Here is a 26,874-nt window from a genome sequence, read left to right as displayed (position 1 = left end):
GACAGAGCTTGGAGCAGGAGGCCAGCAGCTTCCAGAGGGTGGGATGGGTACACAGCATCCTCCTCTGGGAAAGGGAGATAGATGGAGGGGAGCAAAACTGGGAAAACTGCTCAGCGTGAATGAATGTGATGAATTAAACTTGTGCTGATGGAAGAACAAAGCATTGCCCAGAGCCGTGGGGATGGGAGAGCAGTGGGGAAAATGTGATGGTGAGTTTAGGCTGGAGAGGAGAACGCTCCGGGAAGACCTCAGAGCCTCTTCCAGAGGCTAAAGGGGCTCCAGGAGAGATGGAGAGGGACTGGGGACAAGGCATGGGGGGACAGGACACAGGGAATGGCTTTAAGCTGGAAAAGGGTAGATTTAGACGGGATATTGGGACGGAATTGTTCCCTGGGAGGGCGGGCAGGCCCTGGCACAGGGTGCCCAGAACAGCTGTGGCTGCCCCTGGATCCCTGTAAGTTTCCAAGGCCAGGTTGGAGCAGCCTGGGACGGTGGAAGGTGTCCTCGCCGCGGCAGGGGCGGGCCGGGCCGATCCCCGGGCCGGTGCCGGGCAGCGGTGTGCGCACGGCGGTGCCAATCCCGATCCCGCTGCCGATCCCACTGCCGCTCCCGCTGCCGCTCCCGCTGCCGCTCCCGCTGCCGGCGCGGCCCGGGCGGGGCGCGGGGAGGGGCGGCGGTCACGTGTGGCTGCCCGGTTAAAGCGGCCGCGGGCGGCGGGAGCGGCACAATCACGGCTGGGGCGGCGAGCGGGGCCCGCCCGCTGCCCGCGGCCCCCGCTCCGTCCGCAGCGCCCCGGCCCGCGCAGCCCCGCCAGCATGGCCGGGGCCATCATCGAGAACATGAGCACCCGCAAGCTCTGCATCGTCGGGGGCATCCTGCTCGTGTTCCAAGTCATCGCCTTCCTGGTGGGAGGGCTCATCGGTGAGTGCCGGGGGCCGCTTGCCTTCCTCCTCCTCCTCCTCCTCCTCCTCCCGCTGCTGCCCGCTTGTTCAGTGCTGGTTACAGTATCGCTGACTCGCTCCCATGATCTCATTACCCGCTTTTGTAGCCAAGCGATCCCGGCTCCGGGCCCTTTGTGCCCGTCCCGCGGCTGCTGCGGGGGGAGCCGGCCAAGGAAAAGTTTTTGTGTTGCTTTCTCTTTTTTTTTTTTTTTTTTTGGCCTGGTTTCAGCCTGGACTTAAAGAAAGAGGGAAGTGGGAAAGCTTCAGTATGGCGACGGATCGCGCAGGGAGCCTCGCGTTTCAAAGTTGGCTTAGAAAATAATAATAATTTATTTTTTTAAAAGGATTTTTCCTCCCTTCTTGGCTCTGCACCTCCCCGTGCCTCGGCCGCGGGAGGAAACCTCGCCCCTTGCCAGAATGAGAACAAAAAAAAAAATATTAATAAAAAATCTAGGGGAAAAAAAGAAAAGAAAAAGGGGAATGACTGGTGGGAGAGGGGGTCCCGGCTCTGGGGTTTTTTGGGGGACTCGCCCTTTGTCCGGGCTCGTTTCTGCGGGGGACCTCCCCACTCCCTCCCGATCCCGTTCCAGGAGGGATCGCCGCTCTTCCCTTCCTCCTCCCGGCCTCTCTCAGGACGGACCCCTTCCCTTCCACATCCCGATCCTCTTCCAAGAGGAGCCCCCTCCCTTCCACCTCCCGCTCCTGCTCCAGGAGGGACCCCCCATTCCCGATCCTCTTCCAGGAGAAGCTCAAATCCGCGTGGGCTTGGCCTGGGTTTTCCTGCCCGTGGAAAACCCTCGTGGCTGCGAGCGGGGGATTAAATCCCCTTCCCCGACACCCCTCGGCTCTGGGCCCCCCCGGCTCCGCACGCTGAGCTCCGCACCGGGCACTTTAAAGCCCAGATTTTGTTTATTTATCCCTGAGCATTCCCAAAGGCAGGGATATGGGAACTGGGACACAGCCCTGCGGCAGGGGCTGCCTCCGGCGAGGGGAGTTTTCCCTGCGGGATGGAAGGAGGAAGATGGAGGAGAGTGAGTTTGGGGCAGTCCTGGGGTTTTTTTAATTTTTTTAATTTTTTTTTTTTTTTTTTTTTTCTTTACTAGAAAGCAGCTGAGTTCTGCGCCGGCTCCTTGAAATGATGGGTTTTCATTTCCAGGGTGGGAATGTTGCCCTTCTGTCCGGGAAGGACTGTCCAGCCCTGCGGGGGCATCCCTCATCCCTAGGGCAGGGCCGGCTCCCCCGGGGTCCATCCCCTTCCTCCCGGGCAGGGTCCGTGCAGAGCTCTTGGGGTTTTCAGGAAGAGTCGGGGTCAACATCACTCTGAAACTTTGTTGCACTTCGTTGGGAGAATAAAGCTGGGATGCTCTCCCTGTTTGAGAGGGATTGAAGGAATAGCTCTCACCCTTCCTCAGGAAGCAAATTCCGTGTCCCTGGTGCCCATTGGTGCTTTGCCTTTGTGAACCCTCTAATTACCAGCTTCTAATAACCATAAAATTCCATTAAACATAATTGTGGAAAGCTTCCTCACCTCCATCTCAAGGGATTCACTGGCACATCTTGACTAAAACCCAGTTTTACTGCTCTTGCAGGCCCGAAACCACACAAAGTTTATCAGGATTAGCTTTCTTCCTTCCTTTTTTTTTCTCTTTAAGAGCTGGTTCGAGAGCAGGTTACTGAACCTGCCGCTGATTCCTGAGATAAAATGTCTTGGCCTGTGCTATGCAGAGAAGCCAGACTTTATCTTAAAAGGGTTTTTCTAGCAGTTTCTTGCTACTAAGTTTAAATAGTTGCTTGTTCCAAAGGCTGGTGTGCTCAGAAAGCCCCACTTGTGCTGGCATCTGGGGACAGATGTGACAAACAGATGCTTATGGTTGGCTTTACAGGGGAAAGACAAATGTTTCTGTTCAGTTTTGTAGGGATTCAGAGATTAAAGAACTCAAATTCTGTTGGTTCAGTTTTCCAGCTGGTTTATGCCCTGCTTTCTTGGCTGCTGCTGCTGGGCATCCATGATGCGTCTCCCAGGTGGGGCTGGAAAGCTGCATGGACAGGTTGGATGGGCTGGGGCCAGCAGGGACAGGGATTTGGGGCTGAGTTCAATGCCATGCACAAGCTCAGTCACTCCAAACTGCTGGAGTAAATGCATCTTCTGTCTGTGGTCAAGTCCTAGGGGGTGTTGCCCCAAAAGTTCTTTAATTCCTAGAAATCCCCACTTCTGATCTTCCCTCAGATCAAACTGCTCTAATCAATCATCCAAACAGGTTTTTCCTCTGTACCATTCACCCCTTCTGATGCATTTAAGGAGTTTAGAGGCTCCTCCCTGAGCCAGCAGCTCCCAGCCAGCCCTCCTGGGAGCTGGAAATCCAGGGATATTTGGTGCTCGTGAAACACTAAGTTCCATGTGTAACCTAGGTGTGGTCCCCAACATCTGGCAGGGTGACACACAGCCTGGGAGGCTAGGCAGCTCTTCCCAGGACCCTGCCTTGTTTTGGGCTCCCTGTATCCCTGGAAACTCTGATCCAGGGGCTTGGGACCGACCCCTTTAGTTGTTCCCAAGCACGTGGTGTTTCCTGCAAGGAATCCCCTCGTGGTGGGCAGTGGGTCGGTGGCCGGCGTTCCGAAGGGACCGGAGCCGTGCTGGGAGCGCTCCCAGTGCCACCCCACAGCTGCTCCCAAGGGTGACACCAGGTGGGGTGGGAGCAGAGGTGGCACTGACACAGTGGCCCTGCTCTGGTTTGATGCAGCACACCCAACAGACACCAAAATCCAGTTATTTTGGTGTGCCCAGGTCTAGACAACCCAAAATACGTACACGAGTGGGACAGGGCTGCAAAGCCAAGCCAGCCTTTCCCCTCGCAGGCACTTAGGTCATGTTTCAAAACAATGACTAAGTGCTCTATTTTAACAGATCCCTCGTGCCAGTCCAAAATACCCAAATGCAGCAGTTGGTACCTGATACAACCACCACAGAGCTGATTTTCCTCACATCAGGGGGTTTCTGCCACTGCTGGTTCCCAGCTCGTTTTCAGGCAGTCAGTGTGTGATGCCAGAGTTTTAATGCATCTTCCACATTTCCAACAGCTCTTTTATTTAGCAGCGGGAACCTTATCAGCTCTCAGGTGGGATTTGCTCAGAGCTGGCTGTTGGCAAAGCATGAGATGCATATGGATGGGAGACATTCCCAGGGCAGGAGAGGGTAGCCAGGTGGGGGTCGGGCTCTGCTCCCAGGGAACGAGGGACAGGATGAGGGGAAACAGCCTCAGGCTGTGCCAGGGGAGTTTTAGGCTGAATATTTGGGAAAATTTCTTCATGGAAAAGGTTGTCCAGTGCTGGTGCAGGCTCTCCAGGGCAGAGGTGGAGTCCCCATGCCTGGAGGGAGCTTTGCAAATCTCAAAAGGGAGAAAACACCCCAAAAGAGAGTTTTATTGAGCTGTTTCTTTGTTGTGCTATGGTAATGAACTGTTGGCTCCAGAAAGTGGGGCTGTCACTACTTCAGACCCCAGGGAATTCACGGTGTCTGCTCCCTTCGTGGAAAACATCTTGTTTAAAGGTCACGCTTCTGGGCTGTGTGTGATGTGTTCAGTTGGGATGCAGCAGTGGGAGACAGAACATGATCCATAAAATTAGTCCTAATGCAGCCTTGTCTCCACTATCTGCTGTAAATGATGGCATGTGTGTATCACAGGAGAATGGGATCCCCAGGAATGGTTTCTGTTACCGTTTGTGAGGAATGAGGCTGATGATAATTTACAGCCATGCCGGCATTCCCAGGAGCCCTGCCTGCTCTGCCTCCTCTGGATCCAGCGTGGCTGTCCTGGGATGCCACCAGGCTTGTGCAGGCTGGGAGCTGTGAGAGCCCTGGACAAGGCATGAGGACAAACCTCACACCTCTAAACCTTGGCTGCAGCGTTGGGTCCCTCAGGACAAGAGAGACCCTGCGGGGCTGGAGTGTGTCCAGGGCAGGAAAAGGGGCTGGGAAAGGGGCTGGAGCCCCAGGAGGATTCCTGAGGGAGCTGGGAAGGGGCTGGAGCCCCAGGAGGATTCCTGAGGGAGCTGGGAAGGGGCTGGAGCCCCAGGAGGATTCCTGAGGGAGCTGGGAAGGGGCTGGAGCCCCAGGAGGATTCCTGAGGGAGCTGGGAAGGGGCTGGAGCCCCAGGAGAGGCTGAGGGAGCTGGGAAGGGGCTGGAGCCCCAGGAGAGGCTGAGGGAGCTGGGAAGGGGCTGGAGCCCCAGGAGAGGCTGAGGGAGCTGGGAAGGGGCTGGAGCCCCAGGAGAATTCCTGAGGGAGCTGGGAAAGGGGCTCAGGCTGGAGCAAAGGAAGCTCAGGGGGGACCTTGTGGCTCTGCACAAGTCCCTGACAGGAGGGGGCAGCCGGGGGGGGTCGGGCTCTGCTGGCAGGGAACAGGGACAGGAGGAGAGGGAACGGCCTCAGGCTGGGCCAGGGCAGGCTCAGGGTGGATATTGGGGAAATTCCTTCCTGGAAAGGGCTGTCCGGCCCTGGCACAGCTGCCCAGGGCAGGGGTGAGTCCCCATCCCTGGAGGGAGGGGTTTAAAAGCCCTTGGGGACATGGTCAGGGTGGCCTTGGCAGTGCTGGGAACAGTTTGATTCGCTGGCCTAAGAGGGCTTTTCCACCCTAAACAATTCCATGATTCCCACAGCTGGACCAGCTGCAGCATCCATCTGGCTGTGCCTGTTACTGGGAATTTTGACTGGGATGTTCCAGTGGAGGTCACCACAACTGCTCCAGGCCAAATCTGAGCTGGGACACACCAGTGTCCTCTCCCGACAGCTGCTGGGGTGGAAGTTGTGTGTATGGAATCTGACTGGATTTATGTGGGTTTGATGCCTCTTGGTTGTTTTGAAAGCAAAGCTTTTGATTACAAATTACCTTCCCCTCTGGGAAGCTGTTGGTGTCTCTTTATAGTTACCTTTGCATCCTGAAATTTTTGTACATATAAAGTATTTTTTAAAGGAAGATAACCCCACATGTCTGTGCAGCAACATCCCAGCTTCAAAAACTTCTCAGAAGGGAATTTTCATTGACTTATTTTATGTGAGTTACTTTAAAGGTCCTTTCCCAACTCAAACTTCCATGATTCTAAGGATGCCTTGTCCCAGATCATAGATTCTTGGTTCAGACAAGCCCAGGGAATGCAGGAGAACTCTCTGTGTTGCAGGCAAATCCAGAGCAGGTTCACACGCAGGGAAATGCTGGGAGTCCAGTGCCCACCCGTACACTTTACAAATTTAACTGATTGGAAAAGTGGAGGGATTTATTTAGCACATGAGTCCTCTGGGCTGAGAGGATGGATTTAAGGAGGTGCAGGTTCACTGCTCCCTTCCCTGGTTTAGGCTGGAAAAAACAGAATTGTTGTGACTGGAGGAGCTCAAACTTCCTTGTGTGTCTGGCCCGGAGAGATAATGAGTCATGTGTGGCCATGGCTGAGCAGCTCTCCACAATCCCAGCTCATTATCTAAATGTCTGATTTGGCTCCTGAGCCGTGAGTTTCCAGGATTTCATTTTCTTTCCTGGGATTTCATTACCTTCCTCGGGCTGAGCTGATCTTTTGACAGGGGAGGCGCTCGGATTTCCAAGGTATGGATAGGAAAGAGTGTTTCAGGCTGGGGACAAAGAACATTTTTGTGTGCCTGACTTCCTTTCATCCAGGGCCTCTCCAGGAGCTGGTCGGTGCTCCGTGGCCATGAATGCCAATGGATCCTCTGTATAGACACATTCCTGCAGGGCTGCAGCCTTGGCAGAGGCGCTGGGAGCCAAGGAGAAGCAGACACGAAAGGTCATGTCTGTTTAGTTTAGGTCTGCTCAATTCTTCTTTTGAAGAGCTGTAACTGTAGCTGAATGGGCAAAAGTGCCAGAAATTGAGAGTTCCCAGGCAGGAATGTCAGTGCTGGGGCCTGAGGAGCTGGGAATCCTCTGAGGTGCTGGGTTTTTCTCTTTTCACAGCTGCATCGCTTCCAAATGCAAACTTGGGAGAGCTCAGGTGACAAGTTCAGTCCTCCTGCTGCTCCCCTGTTCTGTCGATTTAAATGTGACCTGAGCACTTCCCAAGCAGTGGTCCTGCTGCCTCCCTGCCCTTTGTGAGGGAAAGCCATTACACAGGAAGCCTTTTCCTTGGTAAATAACACTTACGGCCTTTGAAGTCAGGCTGTAACTCCCTGATAGCCTGGGAAAGCCTTTGAAGGGCTCAAGGTGTCCAGTGGGGAAGGGCCTGGACCAGCCCATTCACATGGAGATGAAATTCCTCACATATCTGAGCACGGGCAGTTTCCAAGGTATCTTATCTTGGGGAGTGTCAGGCTCAGGAGAAAAGCTGCTGGATAACAACAGCTTCTCGTGCTCTTTCGGATCTGTGTGCAGGGATCTCATACCGTGGCTGGGCGTTGCAGGAAATGCATCTCATCCCATTGGAAAGCTGACTTGGAAGAAGATCAGGCTCTGTGTGGCAATCAGTAAAGCTGTTCTACCTCTTTTTTTTTTTTTTTTTTCTTTCTTTCTTTCTTCTTTTAAATAAAATATTTTTGAATATCCATTTCTGCATTTAGGGAGCTCTGCTCGTGCTCACCTCATTTGCATTCGTTGCTGCTGTTGAATATGGATGTGAATTATGGAGATCATTCATTTAGTTCTCCCAGCAAGTTGTGCCTCATAAGATTTCCCTGCTTTGTGACTTGCCTGGGGCTGAGGGAATAATTCTTTATCTCTGTTCCCCAGGAGCCCTTTGGCTGCTTATCAGGGAGCTGGGAATCCCCTGTTCCCTCAGTCCTAAGGGCTCTGGGCACGGCTGCTCCTGCAGCTCCTTGGAAACTGATTTATTGGGAAAAACCTCCAGTTTGTGCTGCTTTCAAGAGGCTTTGCTGGTAGCAAGGTTGCAAAAGTAACACTGGAGAACAAACCTCGAGGAAAAACACAACCCTTGGGATGTGAGAGTGCCCAGGAATATGTGACTGGGTGGTTGTAGAGTCTCAGAATCCCAGCATGGTTTGGGTTGGATGGACCTGAAATCCCATCTTATCCCACCCCTGCCATGGGCAGGGACACTTCCACTATCCCAAGCTGCTCCCAGCTCCATCCAGCCTGGCCTTGGACACTTCCAGGGATCCAGGGGCAGCCACAATATTTCTGTTCTGATCCAACAAGCTTGGGTTTGATGGTTTGGACAGGCTCACTTTAATGGTCTGAAACAAAAAAGAGAAACCTGTAGTACTGAAAAAAATATCTTGGAGATGACAGAAATACGGGGCTTTAAAGGATTTTGGTCTGGATAAAGCTTGAAGTCAAATATAAGAAAGAAAAACGTTTCCCAAGGGGGAGTGGGCTTCCTGTAGGCAGTGGGCTTCTTTAAATATAGTTATTCTGTGTATAAAAGCTGCTGCAATGTTCCAAAAAGCTTTGTGAAATAAGAACTATGAAAGAAACAGTAATTAAAAGGCTCTGTGTCACTCAAATATATTAAACTGGTGGCATCGAGGTCGGGGAAGAAGGAGGCAGAAAAGAAAAATCCATGCCGCAATAAAGACATATTTATAATCCTGAGTGTATATACGGTGTTATTCAGGTTCTGGCTCTTCCAGTTGGAAAAGCTGGGTCTGTCCATGATAAATTAGCTTGTTTATTCCTACCCTGCAGTCGCTTAGGGTAATGAAGCAGAAGCCCTTTGTGTGTGCTCGCTGGGAAGTGCTGGCTGGCTCCGAAGGGGGTAATTGAGTAGAAAAGCAGAATGCTCCCGGTGCCGGGAGAAGTTAAATCCCCCCGAGGTCAGGGGGATTCAGGCTTTAATCAATGTGGACACAATGCAATTGAGAGTTTCCAAAGGGCTTGTTTATGGTGCTGGAGCAAGGGTCGGTGGTTAATGGGAGTGCTGGAGGTGCTGGGATGAGAAGGTGCAGGATGTGTTTCCCAAGGTGAGGGCTGGTGGAGGACTCAGAGGGGATGGAAATCCTGGAACTTGTGTGCAGGAGGAAGGAGGTGATTGAGGCTTCATCACAGAAGCTTTTTGAAGATCTGCTTAATATATTGAAATTAAAATACTGAGTGATGGTGGCTCTTGCCTGAAACTGGGTGTACATAACATCCCCCCCCAAAAAATGCTAAAAATTGAGTTCACTCGTCTCAGTAATTTTTTTTACCTAAAGATTTAAGTATAAAACCAGAAAAGCAGTGTATTTTTTTTTTCTTTGAGGACTAGCTCCTGAGTGAAGCCCCTTGAATCTTATTTCCTGCTGCCCTGGTGGGATCAGGCCCTGAGCACCCTGCCCTGACCTCCTGGCTGAATGGAAAGGATGGAATTCCGTGCAGGATTGTTTCAGTCAGTGACACACGGCTGAGGTGGCCCTGGCAGTCCATGGGAAGCCCTCCCTGGGCAGTGGTGGCCGCACTGGTGAAGGTGTCCAGCTTTCCAAGTATTTGCTGGCTAAAACCATCACAGAGAGCAGCAGGATCTGCTCTGCCCCTGTAATCTGGGATACACTTGGGATTTCTGCAGTGAGCTGGGCACCTCCAGAGGCCCTGCTGGAGGAGATGCAGAGGCAGAAGGGAAGTTTAGGATAGATACTGGGAAGGAATTGTTCCCTGGGAGGGTGGGGAGGCCCTGGCACAGGGTGCCCAGAGCAGCTGGGGCTGCCCCTGGATCCCTGGCAGTGCCCAAGGCCAGGCTGGACAGGACTTGGAGCAGCCTGGGACAGTGGGAGGTGTCCCTGTCCGTGGCAGGGGGTTGGATGAGACAAACTTTAAGGTCATTTTCAACCCAAACCAGTCTGTGATCCTGTGGCAGTGCTGGCAGCTCCAGCACCTCCTGCCCTTGGCATTTGGCACTGCTGGTGTCCAACCACAGGCACGAGGGGTCTCTGCCTCGTGGCTGTGCCAGCCCCTGGGGCCAGGACTCCTTCCTGGGTGCTCCTGCCTGAGCTGGCTCCCAGAGAGCTGCACTCCAAGTGGCTTCTGCCAAACCTTCCTCTGGAAGCCCTGCTCCTCTTACTGCAAGTGGTACCTGCATTCCTGCAGTTCTCATGGCAGGAGCAGCCCGGAGCACGAGGCTGATCCAGCGTGTTATGCACACAGAGCTGTTCAATTATTTACAGGCTGACAGAGATCCTGGAATCCATGGAGCTGCTGCATCCCCCAGACTGGGGGTGGTGGGGCTGGGGGTACCAGAGCTGGGGGCAGTGGGGCTGGGAGCAGTGGGGCTGGGAGCAGCCCTTGGCACCACAGCACAGCTCCAATCCCTCGATGTGAGCTTTGTTTTGCATAGCACTTTGTAATGCTGTTGGCTGACTTGGCTGCAGCTCCACAAAGCATTTTTTTTCCACTTGGTTCAACACTCACTTGGATTTAATGGGCCAGGAGCCAAATCAGTAATGGAAGCCAAGTGCCGACGTTTGTTTGGTGCGCGATTCCCGACGAGGAATATGTATAGTAATTGTCTCGTGCTCCTCAAAGCTGTAACTTTGGCAGAGGGGAGGCTGCAGGGAGCATGCCAAGTGTTTAAAATCATAATCAGGCAGTGATGAAAACATGTATTTATGGCTATAATGAGTTACATCAAAGCAGGAAACATTCGGCTTCTCTGTAGAGGGAACGATGTCTCTTAATTCAGAAATGCCTTCGAAATCGCCCAGAATCTGTTGGAGTTAAAGAGCTCAGAGAGCTCGGCTGAAATGCCTGGCTTATTTCACAGCAATATTCCCGATATTTCCTTCCAGCCGCAGTTTTAGCTGTGGTTACTGGGCTCTGCATCGAGGCATGGTGGAGGAATCAATATTTATTGTAGTGTTTTATGCACTATGGGCACGTCATGAGCGTTCTGTAACCCTCGACTTGCAGCTTCATTTGTGTTTGTTTGTTGAATGCTTCGTTTTATTCTACTTTGCTGTTTCTTGCTGCAGTATTTAGGGTGGATATTGGGAAAGGCTCTTCCCCCAGAGGGTGCTGGGCACTGCCCAGGCTCCCCAGGGAATGGGCACGGCCCCGAGGCTGCCAGAGCTCCAGGAGCGTTTGGACAGCGCTGCCAGGGATGCCCAGGGTGGGGGTGCTGGGGGGTCTGGGCAGGGCCAGGGGTTGGACTCTGATCCTTGTGCTTCCCTTCCCGCTCAGAACACTCCCTGATTCTGATATCAAGAACTTGTTTGGTTTTGGGGTTGCTTTAACCTCCAAGTGTTGTGTCATTCCCGGGGGACGGCTGTATGCAGCGAGGGTTTGGGATGTGGCAGTGCAACGGATCCACCAAGCACATGTGGATTGAGATGAATGAATCTGGGAGTACTCATGGAATCCTTTCAGCTGGAAAAGCCCTCTAAAGTCAGGGAGTCCAACCATTAACCCAGCACTGCCCACCATTGCTCATGCCAATCCCCTGGAGCCCACCCTTATCCTGGCACCCCTGTGCCTTTGGAGCTGGAAGAAACTCAGTGCTGTGAAAAAATGGAAAAAATGCAGTTTATAAACATTTGGCTTTTGAGTAACTTCCTCCCGCCTGGCGTTGAGTCACCTCTCCCTGCCCGTGGGAAGCTGTGTGGATGTCACCCTGTGCCGAGGTGGCACACTGGGGAAGGTACTCCACAGGGCTCCTGGCTGCCATCCCAAACAGCTCCAGAGCTGCTGTGATGATCCTGCTGTGCCCAAATTACAAGGGAGCCAGGGCTGAATCATCTGGGTGTAGCAGTACGGGGCTGGGGGCAGCAGGAGGGTGAAGCTCACTCTGGGGTTGTTTTCCTCGTTGGAATGTTGGAAGTTTGTAGGGTGGTGTTATTGCTGCTGGAGGTTTGAGGGGGGGCTGTGATCTGGAAGGGAAGTCCTGGATTATCTGTCAGAATGAGGGTAGTGACAACACGAAAATCACCTTCTGCAGTCTCATTTCCCATCCCACTCACTGCTCTGGAGGAAACCTTCCTGCCCAAGGAGATGTGTGGCCTTGCATGGTGCAAATCCCCTGGGTAAATCCTGCCCTGCCCTGCTGGACCACGAGGTCTGAGATTAGTTTATCCATCCAGGTTTCTCTGGGCACATGCTTTCTGCGTGGATTTGCTTGAGTGAGCACAGAGGAAGGAAAAGATTTCAGTAAATCAGGATGATTTTGTGTGACTGAGACCGAACCAGCAGATCCCAGCTCTTCAATTAATCCTAATTTGATCCCACTACAAAGTCAGTAATACATCTGTGGATGTAATAAACTTAATTACTTGACTGTGAGATCAAAGAGCTGTGAAGGAGCAGCACTGGGTGCATTTGTTTTAAATTGCCTTCAAAGAGTCGAGTGGGGAGCTGTGAGTTTTGCTGGGGAAACCACTGTATCAGATGTCTGAAGATGCTACAAATGTGGTTCTCTTGCATTCCCAGCTCCCAGCCCCACGACAGCTGTTCCCTACATGTCAGTGAAGTGCATTGATGTGAGGAAGAACCACCACAAAACCAAGTGGCTGATGCCCTGGGGACCCAACCACTGCAAGAAGCTCAAGGACTTCGACGAGGCCGTGAGCCGGCAGATTGAGGCCAACGACATCGTGTTCGCCGTGCACATCCCGCTGCCCAGCAAGGAGATGAGCCCCTGGTTCCAGTTCATGCTCTTCATCATGCAGCTGGACATCGCCTTCAAGATGGACAACGACCTCAGTAAGTGACTGGCACCCCGGAGGTGCTGCCTGGCTCTCATGTCCCAGTGTGCCTCCTCTAAAGGGGTTCTTACCTTGGGCCGTGAGCTGTGTGGGTGCCACGCACAGTGAGGTGGTGCTGGAGCGTGTTCTGAACCTGGGAATTGGTGATCCTGGAATGGTTTGGGTTGGGAGGGACCTCAAAGCCCATCCTGTTCCTTCCTGCCATGAGCAGGGACACCTTCCACTGTCCCAGGCCCATCCAGCCTGACCATTTGACAGTTCCAGGGATCCAGGGGCAGCCCCAGCTACTCTGGGCACCCTGTGCCAGGGCCTGCCCACCCTCCCAGGGAACAATTCCTTCCCCATATCTAACTTAAATTTCCCGTCTTTCAGTTTGAAGCTATTATATAAATACTAAATAAATATACAAAAAAAACCCCAAAATGCAAAAAGCCCACCCAAACTCAAAAATAATGCTGCAAAAAAACCTGCAAAACTATGTTGAGAGCAGCAAGGGCAGGACTGCTCTGGCCCTCCCTGGAACAGAAGTTGTCCATGTGTGTGCATGTTTTAAAGTGTTTGGGGAAAATCCCTCTCTAACTATAAGCTACAGTGAATAAACAATTTGCTTTCCAGACTGGTTGAGCTGGGGTGTGTGCAGCTCCTGCCCTGGCTCCAGCCTGGCTGTTGGGCTGGCTCCATGTTCAGGGATCTGTGGAGTGGGATCAGTTCAGGGAGTTCGTCAGGGTTAGGAGCTTTTTTAGCCAGCTTTGTGTCCTTGACGCCCTTCCTGCTCAGCATGGAACTGTTCCTCCAGCTATTTATCCCAGAATCCCAGACTGGTTTGGGTTGGGAAGGACCTCAGAGCTCCAGTGCCACCCCTGCCATGAGCAGGGACACCTTCCACTGTCCCAGGTTGCTCCAAGCCCTGCCCAACCTTGAGCACTTGCAGAGATGGAGCAGGGATTATTTAATGCATTATCATTCAGATAGGTTAGAAATGAGATTGTAGAAAGCTTTCACCTGTGTTCCTATCCCTGTAATTATCTCTGAAATACAGAGAGACAAGTTTTGTGCCTTTATTAAGGTCTCACCTCCTTACACTTGGATAGATGATTGCATTAGGGAAACAGCTCTTTATTCCAGGGATTTTCAAGTTGAACCACCATGCTGGAGTCAGGAGCTGGCTGAGCACTTGGAGCAGGCTGCTGGAATGCTAAACCAGCTCCTGGCAGTATTTCTGCTGCAAGAGCAGAGCCTGTGCTTCAGTTTTGTGCCCTTCAGAGACTGAGTCCTGCGAAGGTGGGAGGTTTTTTTCAGATCTCAAAGCAGAAAAGCTCATCTTGGGCCACCCCCTGGGTAATAAAAAGAAGGTTTTGGGATTTTCCAACACTTTGTGCCAAGCTGAAGGCAGATGTAAATTAAGTGTGAAATCTTAGGAACTAGTAACACATTTATTGCTTGCTAGATTGTGTTATAACAGCTCTTAAGGAAATAAACAGAAGACTTGTTAAGCTGAACTAATTGCATGTGTGGGTCTGTCCCCTGCTGTTAAATGAAAGGGCCTCATTGATCAGGTGATTGGGATCAGCTCCTCTAAAGGGGCAGTGATAAGGATGTGAAATAACCTCATTTCTTCTTTTAAAGCAACAATTCAAGTTTCTTCCTTCTGGGGCTCTGAGCCCTCCAGGCCTCCTCCTGCTGTGGTCGATTCCAGCAGGGGCTGGTCCCAAACCAGGGCCACTCTTGGAGGGCACCGGAGCTGCTGAAGCCTCCGGTCACTGTCCTAAAAACTGTCTTGGAACTACCTCGGATCATCCAGGAAAGCAGCACTGCTGGGAGCTGCACAGGCTTTATCCTCCTGAAGGAGCTGCTGCCTGGGGCACATCCTGCTCTCCTGGCTCCTGCAGCTCCACCCCAGGGTCCCAAGGTGCTGTGCAGGGTCCTGGGCTCTGCCAGTTCCCCTTGGCCTTCACCAGGGATGTTGCTGAGCCACATCAAACTGTCTCCTGCTTTTTCCTCGAAGGCCCTTGGTTGTCCTCTTCCCCTGCAATCCCTAAGCAAGGCCAACGCACGGAGTAAACCTGAGTTTGGTTTTTCCAGGATGCGGCAGCCCTCCTGGGACAGGGAAGCTCCGGGGCAGGGCCAGCCGGGCTGGGCCTGTTGGGAGGTGTCAGTGACTCATGGCTGACTCCTCATCTCCAGAGAGCAGCAGTCAGACCCTGGGTCAGCTCTCCTCATCCAGTCCTGGGTCAGCTCTCCTCATCCAGGTCCTGTGTCAGCTCTCCTCATCCAGTCCCGGGTCAGCTCTCCTCATCCAGGTCCTGTCAGCTCTCCTCATCCAGGTCCTGTCAGCTCTCCTCATCCAGTCCTGTGTCAGCTCTCCTCATCCAGTCCTGTGTCAGCTCTCCTCATCCAGGTCCTGTCAGCTCTCCTCATCCAGTCCTGTGTCAGCTCTCCTCATCCAGGTCCTGTCAGCTCTCCTCATCCAGTCCTGTGTCAGCTCTCCTCATCTGCAAGGGTTTTCCTGGGACAGAGGGGAAGGGCAGCCCTGGTAAGGTGCCCTGGAAGAGCCTGGCAGGGGCTGAGCCTCCTGGAATACCCCGTGGGATCTGCACCTTTTGGAGGATCAACCAGCCCTAATCACCTTCACCTTGGGAACTCCCTCTGAACTTCCAGTGGTTTTGAAATACAGATGTTTTTGGAATGGTTTTGGAAAACACAGATGTTTAGAAGCTGAGCTACTTCCCTGTGTTTCTCCTTCCCAGAAAGCTGGGAAAGACTCAGAGTGCTCCTCTGAGGAAGAGGCTATTTCTGTGCTGTCCCTGTCCTTTCTTGATGCATTGTGCACTCAATTATTAAAACCCCTTCCCAGAACTGGGAAAGAAGGGGGCCAGAGGAAGGAGATGGAGTTTCTTTGCAGCTGGAAAGCAACTGTGTACAGTCAGAGGGCTGAGTGCTGCAGCCTCCTTTTCTAATTCATCCAGCCTTGGGCTTTTTGGTAGGTTTTGTAATTTTAGGGAGCTGCTGAAGCATGGAAGTGTAATGGAAATAATTCCAGCATTTCTGCTTGCCTGCCATAGGCTTCTCCCCAGCCAGCTGTGTTAGTGTGCAGCTGGCACAGAGCCCCCTCCTGAAACAACTCTGCTATTTTTAGGCCATTGTAATATGAGTGAAGATATCCTGGGCAAGTATTGTCCTAAAAAGTGGTTCATGGAAAAGATCCTGGGCAGTAAAATGCCAGCGGGAAAAATTACACTGGTGGTGCTTGGAGCACGAGCAGGGAGTCCCTCACTGGGGGGGTCACAGGGCTCAAGGCTGGGAAGCCTCCAGGAGTGTGTCTTGTCCTCATTTGGGCTGGAAGGGGCCTTGAAGCCCATCCCGTTCCACCCCCTGCCATGGGCAGGGACACCTCCCACTGTGCCAGGCTAAAAGCCCCAATGTCCAGCCTGGCCTTGGACACTGCCAGGGATCCAGGGGCAGCCCCAGCTGCTCTGGGCACCCTGTGCCAGGGCCTGCCCACCCTCACAGGGAAGGATTTATCCCTAAGCTCCAATCTGACCCTGCTTCCTCTCAGTTTAAGGCTGTTTAATGCTGTGCAGGAAAAGGGCACCCTCCCCTCCCAAAAAAATTGTCTATTCACAATCTCTGTCTGATTAATGTGAATAAGGCATGAATCTTCTGAAAATTTGGTTCTCTGTCACTGTCCTTATTTGTTCCTCAGGGACAATGGGAGTTGCTGATGGAAGGCTGACATAGGATGATCATGGAATCATGTAGGTTGGAAAAGACCTTTAAGATGGAGTCCAACCACTAACACAGCTCTGCCATCAGTCTGCTGTGCTGAAATCTATGGATATATGGATATATCTATATTTTATGTTGACAGCCCTGAAAGGTCTTTGCACAAAACTCATTTCCAAGGGGAGGTGTCACCCCAACGGAGAGACTGATGGAATTCCAGAGGGAGCTTCTAATCCATTGGCCTGGAAAGGCACACAGCAGTTCATCTTCTGCCTTCTGGTTTTCATACTCGATGGCAGCAGCAACATTTGGACTGCAAAGACGAAATAACTGAAAGCTGTTTTTCTTGGATTTAATCCCAAGCATTCCAGTTGGTTTTATGGCTTCTGAAATGGAGTTCATAGTTCTTTTTAGCCGGGCCAAGTTCAACCTTATGTTCCCATTTATCTGTTTTGCTGGTCTCCTAAACAGCGGATCTGAGATGGCAAATCCATGTTTCATGGAAACCCAACTCCTGGCAGCTCTGGAAAGGGACTGGATATGGATCTGGATGGTATAGATCACATGCACCAAAAATGCTCAGAAAAATCCTGAAGTGTCCACATCAGATGCACAACCCGGCCACCTCCGAAGGGCGTAAAAATAGAACTCCAAACCACAGATCCCATCCACGCCCCTTCCCATCCGGTGGGATGAGTGTGCCACCACATATTCCCAACAAAAATATAGCTGAAAAGATGGGTTCTGGAGCCATCTCCCAACACTCCTCCGTGGTGGATGGTTCTGGAGCCATCTCCCAACACTTCTCCATGGTGGATGGTTCTGGAGCCATCTCCCAACACTTCTCCATGGTGGATGGTTCTATAGGTTTTCCAGCCTCAGCTCTCAGAGTTTGGTGCCCTACAAAAGGAGGCTGGGCTGTAACATGCACATGCTCGTTTTGGAGCGTGTTCCTCGTTCAGAGCCTTCCCTGGGATCTGTGCCTGGTAAACAGGAGGATTTTCCAGCTGGTGCAGCTGGTACAGACTTGCCTCAGGTTTTTGAAAGTGTTGGTGTGTTGCTCCTTGGCAGCCTCAGCTGCAGCTCCAGTGCATGAACTCGCTCAGTTACGGCTCCTCAATGAGCCCGCTCCAGCCTGAACAAGCCTGTTGCAGCCTCATTCCGTCCTGGCAGCAAGGACCCCCTGGCAGTGTCCTGGCAGGAGCACCTTTCCAAGCAGTTGTATCCCAGACTGTCACTGTGAACAGCTCCAGGAGAGGACGAGCTCCTGGCCCCACATGGATGTGTGACCTTGCCAGGCCATGAGCTCTGTGTGTGTCACTGACGTGCGAGTTGGGGCATCTGCAGAGGCAGGAACGAGTCAGGGCAGGTGTGGAGGAGCAGGGGAAGGCTCCAAAAACCTTCTGTAGAGCAACTTAAGCTAAACAAGACACATAGAAAACATCAATGCTGTTGTGTGCAGCTGGTTCTGAGGCTTTTTCCAGCAAGGCCAGCGTAGCTCAACTTCGGTTCGTTAATTGTCTTCATAAAGGAGCTTTGTGTAGTATTTTTAATTACTCTGGGAAGCTTCTGAGCCTCCTGTCTCTTTGCTGTTGCAGAGGAAAACGCAGAGATCACCCTGGATGTGTCGCTGGCCTATCGCGACGACATGTTCAATGACTGGGAGGAAATAGCGCATGCCATAGAGATCAGGAAGCTGAAGTGCACCTTTGGCTCTCCAAAAGTAAGGAATTTGGATGACACTGGTGGTGGGGATGAGTGGGAGTTGTCCTCTTCCAATCACAGAACCATGGATTCGCCCTTTCCATGAAAAAAATTTCCCCAATATCCAACCTAAACCTCCCCTGGCACAGCTTGAGGCTGTTTTCTCTTGTCCTGTCACTTTTTACCTGGAAGAAAAGGCCAATCCCTCTCTGGCTCTCACCTCCTGTTAGGGAGATGTGGAGGGTTTGTCTTGGGAGCCTGCCATTAAAGCCTGAAATGTGAACCTGTTTGAGGTCAAACCTTATTTACTCAGTGATCCTAAACAATCAAACTTGAGGAAAAATGTCCCTCAGCCACTGTCTCGCACAGGCTGGAATTTGCAAACAGGCCCTGGGTGCTCCCAGTGCTCCCAGTTTGAGGGCTCCGTGGTGTGCTGGTCCCTGGGGGCTGAGGGCCACGGTTCTGCTCCCTGCCCTTCCTGCAGACCGTGGAGTCCGAGGGCCGTCACTACGACTGCGACTTCCTGCCCTTCATGGAGATCGGCAGCGTGGCACACAAGTACTACCTCATCAACATCCGCCTGCCCGTCAACGACAGGAAGGGCATCAACGTGGGCATCGGCGAGATCAAGGACATCCGCCTCGTGGTGAGTGTCCTGTCCGCCCTCTGCCACCCAGGATGTGTGCTCGGGCTCTGCAGCTCCTGGCCCGAGCTCCTCTGCCTGCAGTGGCACCGTCCTGCTTCCCAGGGGATGCCCTCTCTGCCTGCTCTTCTGAGGAGCCCTCCCCAGGCCTCCAGAGCTGGCCTCTTCCATGCCTCCGAGCTGCCTGTGTCCTCTGCTTCCCACCACAGTCTGCCTGGGATGCAGAGTCCTCCTTATGGATAGGAGCTGAGGAGGAACAGGAGAGTTCAGAGGGGGCCTGGTCTGTCCTGGAGTTGTCTGTGGCCATGTCTGGGAAGGCTGTCAGTGATCCTTGCTCTGCCCGCCCTCGAGGCTTGGTGAGCAGGGATGCTTTTCCCAGCTGGAGGCCCTCCCACCCCGGCTGCGGTGGCTGCAGACGGCGGTGGGAGGACGCGTGGCTGGAGAAACATGTTAATGAGCCAGTGCTCTTCCCACCAGGGTGACTTGGCTCCATGAGTATCTCGTTACTTGTCTGGGAGTAATTCCGCCAGCTTTTTCCATGCTGTGTCAGAATTCCCTCTCTTCCTCGCCGTGGAAGCCGTGTCTGTTGGCATTTGTTCTCAGACCTTCTGGAACCTGCCCAGGTGGCCTGGGGGCTCACCCGTTCCCTGTCCATCATTGGCCAAACTATCTTTGGGATGCACTTCCATGTGTGTGCCTCTCCTGACACTGCCATGAGGAGAAGCACAGGATGATGATGTTAAGCCCTGTACCCTGGTTTTCCTCAGGGCATCCATCAAAACGGAGGCTTCACCAAGGTGTGGTTCGCCATGAAGACCTTCCTGACGCCCAGCATTCTGATCATCATGGTGTGGTACTGGAGGCGGATCACACTGATGACGCGCGCTCCCGTCCTGCTGGAGAAGTGAGTAGGGGCCTGTGGTGGCCCAGGGGACCTCGAACAAGGGGACCCCACTGAGGTGATCATTGTTCCCAGGCAGAGCCCAAGACTGGGGCATAGGAATTGTCTCTTCTCCATCCCCTCCCTCCACCCAGGCACAGTGGGAGCTGGAGACCCCACAGCTTCTCTTTTCTTTCCCATTAAACCCACGGAGAAGGAGGAGCTGCTCGGAGGAGCTCAGTCCTAGGGGGTTTGGTGGCAGGAGGTGACACTTCCCAAACGGTGCTGGATTTCCACCTGCTGCTCTCCACGCACAGCTTTGGCTTTTGGGGCTCTGTCCTTCCCTTGCACACTGGACAGAGATGGTGTTTGTGCCTCTCCAGGGTCATCTTTGCTCTGGGAATTTCCATGACGTTCATTAACATCCCCGTGGAGTGGTTTTCCATCGGATTTGACTGGACTTGGATGCTGCTCTTCGGAGACATTCGACAGGGCATCTTCTATGCCATGCTGCTCTCATTTTGGATCATCTTCTGCGGGGAGCACATGATGGTGGGTACCACACCTGTGGGCAGGTGGTTTCCAGCCCCGCTTCCAGGAGAACCTGGCAGCTCCCTTGCTGATGGTTGGAAATCATGCTGTGGGGACTTGCACCAGCTGAGGGGACTTGAGGCTAACTTGCTTTTCCTTTTTCTCCTCCTCCCAACCTCGTGATCAGGACCAGAACGAGCGGAATCGGCTTTCGGGGTACTGGAAGCAGGTTGGACCCATTGCTGTGGGCTCCTTCTGCCTCTTCATCTTCGACATGTGCGAGCGGTGGGTGCAGCTCCACTCCCAGGCTCGGCCATCCCGGAGCAGAGGTTCCTGGTCACCTCCTGCAGCAGGGACCTGCAGCACAGCTGGCTCTTCCCATGCGGAGCCTTGGGAAAAGATTCTTCCCCCAGAGGGTGCTGGGCACTGCCCAGGCTCCCCAAGGAATGGGCACGGCCCCGAGGCTGCCAGAGCTCCAGGAGCGTTTGGAAAGTGCTCTCAGGCACAGGGTGGGATTGTTGGGGTGTCTGTGCAGGGCAGGAGTTGGATCAGTGATTCTTGTGAGTCCTTCCAACTCAGGATATTCCCTCACTCTATGATTCCCAGGCTGCATAGTGACCAAGGGGCCCTCTGAACCTGTTGGCCTCTGATACAGTTGGTGATTTCTCTCCTCTCTGCAGGGGAGTGCAGCTCAAGAACCCCTTCTACAGCATCTGGACCACCGAGGTGGGCACAGAGCTGGCTGTATCCTTCCCCTGCTTTGTGGGAGAGGGAGGTGCTCCCTCCTGCCAGGTGCCTGGGAGGTGTGGGGAAACCCCCTGCTTTTGGGTGGCCAGGGGTGGCTCAGGCACTGCAGGAGATCACTGGGGAACTGAATATGGGAATCACCTGGATCATGTTTTCTAGGATTTCTTGTTAGTTTGTACCATTTTCCCGTAACTTCCTCTGCACAGATGGCCTTTATTATAGTCGCAGGGATCTGCCTGTGCCTCTATTTTCTCTTCCTGTGTTTCATGGTCTTCCAAGTGTTCAGAAACATCAGTGGGAAGCAGTCGAGCCTCCCTGCCATGAGCAAGGCTCGCCGCCTTCACTACGAGGTAAGGGCCCTCCTGGTGGCACAGATTCCTTGTTTTTAAAAGATATTTTGGACCTCAGAGTCTGTTCTGAGACCTCCTTTATCCATAATCTCATACTTCCATTTCTCCTCCTCTAATATTAATTTTTGTGCTTAGTGGCGAGCGTTGCTAAGACCAGCTGGTATTTCATGGTGTAAATTCAGATTGTTGGGGTTGGGTCATTTCGTTACAAAGTTGCTGGAAGGTCAAAGCAGAACACATTCCCCCCATTATCCCCGTTTTTAGCCGCTAATTTTGTATATTTTTCTGTCCTACCTGATTTGCCTGCTGCCAGCCCCTAGGAACTCACCCTCAGTGCTCAACCTGCTTCTACAGGGGTGCAAATATTTATCCCCAAAGTTATTCTGTTAAACCGTGGTCGCTTCTGCTCTAAATAAATCATTATCATCCATCGTGAGTTCACATAAAAAATTTAGAAAATTGGACTTGAGGGAATTTGAAGCAGATACGGAGTGTTTTTCCCTCTAGCAGGAGGCACAGGAGTTCAGCTCATGGTACAGAGTTGCTGATGCAATGCTCCACATCCAGACATCTGGGGAGCACAGATCTGGTGTGGAAGAGTTAAATTAATAGTCCTTTGTTGTCGTGGTGTGGCAGGGTAATTACGCAGACACTGACATTTCCACCTAAATTCCAGAACCAGGCTAAAAAAACCCACGCACTCACCCAAAACCAAAAGAATTTGTAAGTAAAACTGTAAAACCAGTGAAAGCAGGGGTGGTGGGCAGTGGGATTTCCAGCCAAGGAGTTTGTCTTGAAATCTCCATTCTGTGATAGCCAGCCAGGTTTTCCAGACACTGGAATCGCTGCAGCTCCCTCCCAGCCAGGCTGGGGATGAGGATGAATGTGGTGAGACCCCGAGCCCACGCTGAGACACCGACCCGCCACGTGTTTGTTTTACAAGAGCCGTGAGCTGTCAGGCTGTCCCCTCCTGCAGCCTTGCTCACACCAGTGTGCCACCTCTTCCACTCAATTAACTGCTGCTCAATCAGTCACCGAGCAAATGTCATGGAAAGGCAGCGCTGTCCAGACGTGCCCACCCCGCGCGGAGCTTCCGGCAGGAGCGCAGACGTGTGGGGAGCGGAGGATATGGGCTGTGCTGAGCACGGCACGGGAGTGGGTGGAGGTTGTTTTGCTTTGGGGTTTCGTGGGTTGGACCCTTGTTTTATTTTTTATTTTTTATCCTCGTGTCTTGTCTATCCTAAAACCAAAAATGGGTTTTGTGGATTCTGTTAATGTGACCAGTGACATTTCTCTCTAAACAGGGGCTGATTTTTAGGTTCAAGTTCCTGATGCTCATCACCCTGGCCTGTGCAGCCATGACCGTCATCTTCTTCATTGTGAGCCAGGTGAGGGAGGGCTCTGGGCTTCCTGGGAGAGCATCAGCCGCCGCTTCCCAGCCGCTCCCGACGCCGGCTCATCGCTGGTCAGACAGGACTGGCCTGTTCTGAGCACGTTTGATAACAAGTTGCTTTTGAAGAAGTTGTTTTCATTTATTTGAAGCTCTGCCATGCAATTGCTGAGGCTGGAGCCGGCACAAAGGCCCTTGGCTCCCAGCGGCGTTGGGGCTGCGCCGTTCGGAAAATCGGCCAACAGAGTTTAGTCATTTCTGAGAACTCAGCGAGAGGAAAATGTTCTGTTCACACTGAAACACTCGGGTGGCTTTGTGTGCCCACGGAGATGTGACAGCATCCAACCTTCCCTGGGTTGACTTTGCAGCCCTGCTGTGCCCAGCAGTAGCTGTACCTGTTTGTCCTGAGCTCTGATGTCGCCTCCGTACGAATGAGCTGCTTGAATCATGGAGTCACAGACTGGCTTGGGCTGGAAGGGACCTTAAAGCCCATCTCATGGACAGGGACACCTTCCACTGTCCCAGGCTGCTCCAAGCCCCAATGTCCAGCCTGGCCTTGGGCACTGCCAGGGATCCAGGGGCAGCCCCAGCTGCTCTGGGCACCCTGTGCCAGGGCCTGCCCACCCTCCCAGGGAACAATTCCTGCCCAATATCCCATCCAGCCCTGCCCTCTGGCAGATGTCTCTCCATCCCTTGGCCCCAGTCCCTCTCCAGTTCTCCTGGAACCCCTTCAGGCCCTGCAAGGGGCTCTGAGCTCTCCCTGGATCTTTTGCTTCTCCAGGTGAGCACCCCCAGCTCTCCCAGCCTGGCTCCAGAGCAGAGGGGCTCCAGCCCTCGGAGCATCTCCATGGCTCTGTTTTTAAGCTACTTTAGTTTTCTTCTTGGCCTTTATGCTTTTCTTTAACAGAAAGCAACACTTCAGCCTGAGCAGTCTGTGTATCTTCAAGGAATATTAATATTGATGATATTTTCATGGATCTTGACAGCCCTCAGCATGTAGCAGGTTGGTGCTGTCAGCCTGGCCCCTCCTCAGCCAGCCGTGCTCAGCACATCAATTCCCCCATTATTCACGCTGGTTTTCCTGCTATAAAAGGTCTATTTCTAGCAGTCGGATGTGTTGGGATGTCCCCAGGTAGTGCCCTTTGTGTGCCAATCTGTGCTGAGCACATGGTTGTGGCAGGGGTATCACAGAGCACAGCAGTTCAGTCACATTAAATGAGACATCAGAGTTGAAGGAGTCCTGAGGGAATAATTTTGTCAGGAGCATTTTTTCCCTGCAGACTGAGTCTGAAGTGGAGAATCCCAGCCTGACTTCTGCCTCACTGAACCTGTTACACTCCATTTCCTGCGTCCTGTTGAATCGATGCTTTTCTCACTGATTTACTCCAAGGCTGTATCTTTATGGAATTTGCTCTTCCTGAGGGCCTGTCCGTGTCTGTTTACTCTGGACAGGTGACAGAAGGCCACTGGAAGTGGGGGGACATCACGATCCAGGTGAACAGTGCCTTCTTTACCGGCATCTATGGGATGTGGAATCTCTACGTGTTCGCCCTCATGTTCCTGTACGCGCCATCCCACAAGAACTACGGCGAAGACCAGTCCAATGGTAAATGTCCCCAAATGACCTGAGGGCTCTCATGGGGACAAAGAGATACAAAGTAGGGGGTGCCCTCTGTGCATTTTTTTTTGGCCCAAGTGCACACTCAGTGTGTGAAAAGTTTTGTAAATGATGGTTTGGGTTCCCAAGCAGGCATTTTAATTAATGGCTGGGTTAGGTAGGTTTGACTTTTAGCCAAGGCTGGCTGGAGCCTTTGGGATGGTTTTTGTGTCTTTTAGCATTGCCCAAATGGAACCGTGTAGCTCAGATGGAGGGATGAGGAGTGGAGAAAATATACCCTCCTGTCAGGGAGCTGTGCAGAGCCAGAAGGTCCCCCCGAGCCTCCTTTTTCCCAGGCTGAGCCCCTTTCCCAGCTCCCTCAGCCGCTCCTGGGGCTCCAGCCCCTTCCCCAGATCCATTCCCTTCTCTGGACATGTTCTAGCCCCTCAATGTGTTTCTTGTGCTTCTATTTAAATAACTATAAATAAAATAATTTATAGGAAGGTTGCTGGTCCGTGGCTTAGGCAGCTGAAAGCCTGGAGGGAATAAATAGTCCCATATTTTATTGTGAGACTGCACTAAGGAATACCTTTGTTTCTCAGGTGACCTGGGGGTGAACAGCGGGGAGGAGCTGCAGCTCACCACCACCATCACCCACGTGGATGGGCCCACAGAGGTCTACAAGCTGGCTCGAAAGGAGGCTCAGGAGTGACACGGAGGTGCCTCAGCAGGGACCAGCCTGGGGTGGGGAGCAGAGGACACACGAGTCCCTCTGGCAGGAGACCGCTCTGGCTGCATCCGCTCCTCGAGCACCCCGTCCCTGGTGCATTCACAGAGCAGTGACAGCGAGCAGAACATTTGTAACTCTTTACTATGGTGTAGTTATTCCTGGGGGGAGGGCTGTGTATATTGTGTTACACTCGGGCACGTAAAACCCTGCTGGAAGGGCACTGAGGTTGCAAAGTCGCGCATCCAGATGTGGGGCCGGGGCAGAGCTGCCGTGGGGCTGGTCTGATTTTGCTGTGTGTCCTGGTGCATAAAGGTGCTGCAGGAGCACATGCTCAGTACTCTGGGTTTGCTCCTGTGTGCAAGTGACACAAGGTGTTGGTTGTGGGGGGAGCCTTGTTGTAAAAACATTTAATTCCACCTCTGTAACTGTATGGACCCTTGTCTGAGTCTTAGGTGCAGCCCTACAGCCATGCTCTGTCACTGGATGAAGCACAGCTGGGAGAGGAGTACGCTGTTAGTAAGGTTTTAGTAGAAGCAGGGACTGCTTTCTCAGCAGGTTTTACAGCTGTTTGTTGAATACAGGGAATGTCCAGCCTGGATGCTGAGCTGAGTTGCAGGAGAACAGAGCGCTCCTGACTCAAATTCCCAAGGTGCTGATCCCGCAGCTGGCTCCTTCCTGTTCTCAGTCCCTTTGGCTTCCCGTGCTTTTGTGGCCTCCTCCACCTTCCCCTTTTGTTATGGTGCATCCCTGGGAGCTGGGCAGTCTCGCTCCATGCACTGCCGGGCTGGAGCAGAGCTGGATTCTTCCAGGGATTATCGGACTTGAAAGAATCCGCTGGTCACGCACTAATGTGGATCTTTGCTTTCCCAGAGCAGACGCAGGCTCTGGGCTCACTCAGCCCCATGCTGGGAGGCCTTTGGCAGAGAGTGGGGAGTGGGAACTGATCCGGGGTGGAGGCTTGAGCTGGACCCTGCTGGGACCAGTTTGGAGAAGTGAATGTTGGGGAAGGGTCTGTGCTGCTCAGGGCACACCTTCCGTGGCCTGGAGCATCCAGAGAGCCTCATGAGCTGGCAGTAGTAAATGTCTGTGTTAACTGCTGGTAACACGTAACTCCCAGTTTTGGCCCTACAAGATAAGAAGCTGCTGCTGCTGCTGTGTGTTGCTGAAGGGTTAGAGAGGAGGCAGAGAGGGGAAACTCCTTCCTGTCAGCCCAGGTACCATCACGATTCCCACTCCAGAATTTATTCATTTATCACAATCCATTTAGTAAAGCTCAAGACTGTGAAGAAAGAGAGGGTGGCACCACAAGATCACCTTGCACGGGGTTTGGTTGCTGGGCACCCCAAGTTGTGCACCATCACATGGGGCTCGTCCAGTCAGGATGTGTCACACCAGACACACTGCCAAAAAGCTGCTCCATGTGTATTAATTGGAGCCCCTATAGGATTTTCCTAAAGCAATTCCATTTGTTGTGTTCACCCTCACCAGGGTCCCAGCTTCCCCTGCCCCTGGAGGCAAAGCAGCTCCAAGCAGTGTTCCTACTTGGTAGTAGTTACTCCATTACAGAGTGAATTACATCAACGCAGATCCCCGTAACTCCAGAATGTTCCCAGCTGAACGCTCGACTTTGCAACTTTACCATCCCTTTTCCCTTGGGTTCTTACGTGATATTTATGTTGTTCCCATAGCTGTGTCTGTGGATTCTTTTCCAGCTTAGACTATAGCAGTGCGTTTTGTAAAGGCACCCCACGAACAGGGAGCCGCAGCTTTCAAACCAAATTTTGTGTCAAACACTAACAATTTGTTTACGGGGCGCGTGTACGTGTGTGTGTGTGTGTGGGTTTTTTATTTCTTCATTCCTCAGCCCTACTCATATGTCTCGGAAATAGTCCCTGGGTCTTATTAAAATATATCCTTTCTTTTTGTTTAGGTTGAGTTCAGTTTTTACAGAATGCTTTAAGCAACCTGGAAAACACGTAGTTTTGTTAATTTAAATAAAATATACAATATTGTGGA

The 26,874-nt window shown here is 52.5% G+C and overlaps 1 protein-coding gene across 1 annotated transcript; it reads left to right on the top strand.

Annotated features, from left to right (window-relative positions):
* The first annotated feature begins 741 nt into the window (after window positions 1-741).
* On the top strand, window positions 742-26,874 carry WLS (Wnt ligand secretion mediator). The gene is made up of 12 exons (XM_032117994.1): window positions 742-921; window positions 12,289-12,561; window positions 17,885-18,009; window positions 18,475-18,636; window positions 19,401-19,537; window positions 19,897-20,065; window positions 20,232-20,329; window positions 20,725-20,788; window positions 20,998-21,141; window positions 22,446-22,529; window positions 23,984-24,137; window positions 24,731-26,874. Exons 1-12 carry the CDS (start codon window positions 816-818, stop codon window positions 24,838-24,840), a joined length of 1,626 nt encoding a protein of 541 aa, XP_031973885.1. The 5' UTR covers window positions 742-815; the 3' UTR covers window positions 24,841-26,874.

The sequence above is a fragment of the Corvus moneduloides genome, chromosome 9 (genome assembly GCF_009650955.1).
Source record: "Corvus moneduloides isolate bCorMon1 chromosome 9, bCorMon1.pri, whole genome shotgun sequence".
NCBI lineage: Eukaryota > Metazoa > Chordata > Aves > Passeriformes > Corvidae > Corvus > Corvus moneduloides.
Note: the sequence above shows the minus strand (reverse complement) of the source record. Positions and strands in the feature narration are given on the sequence as shown.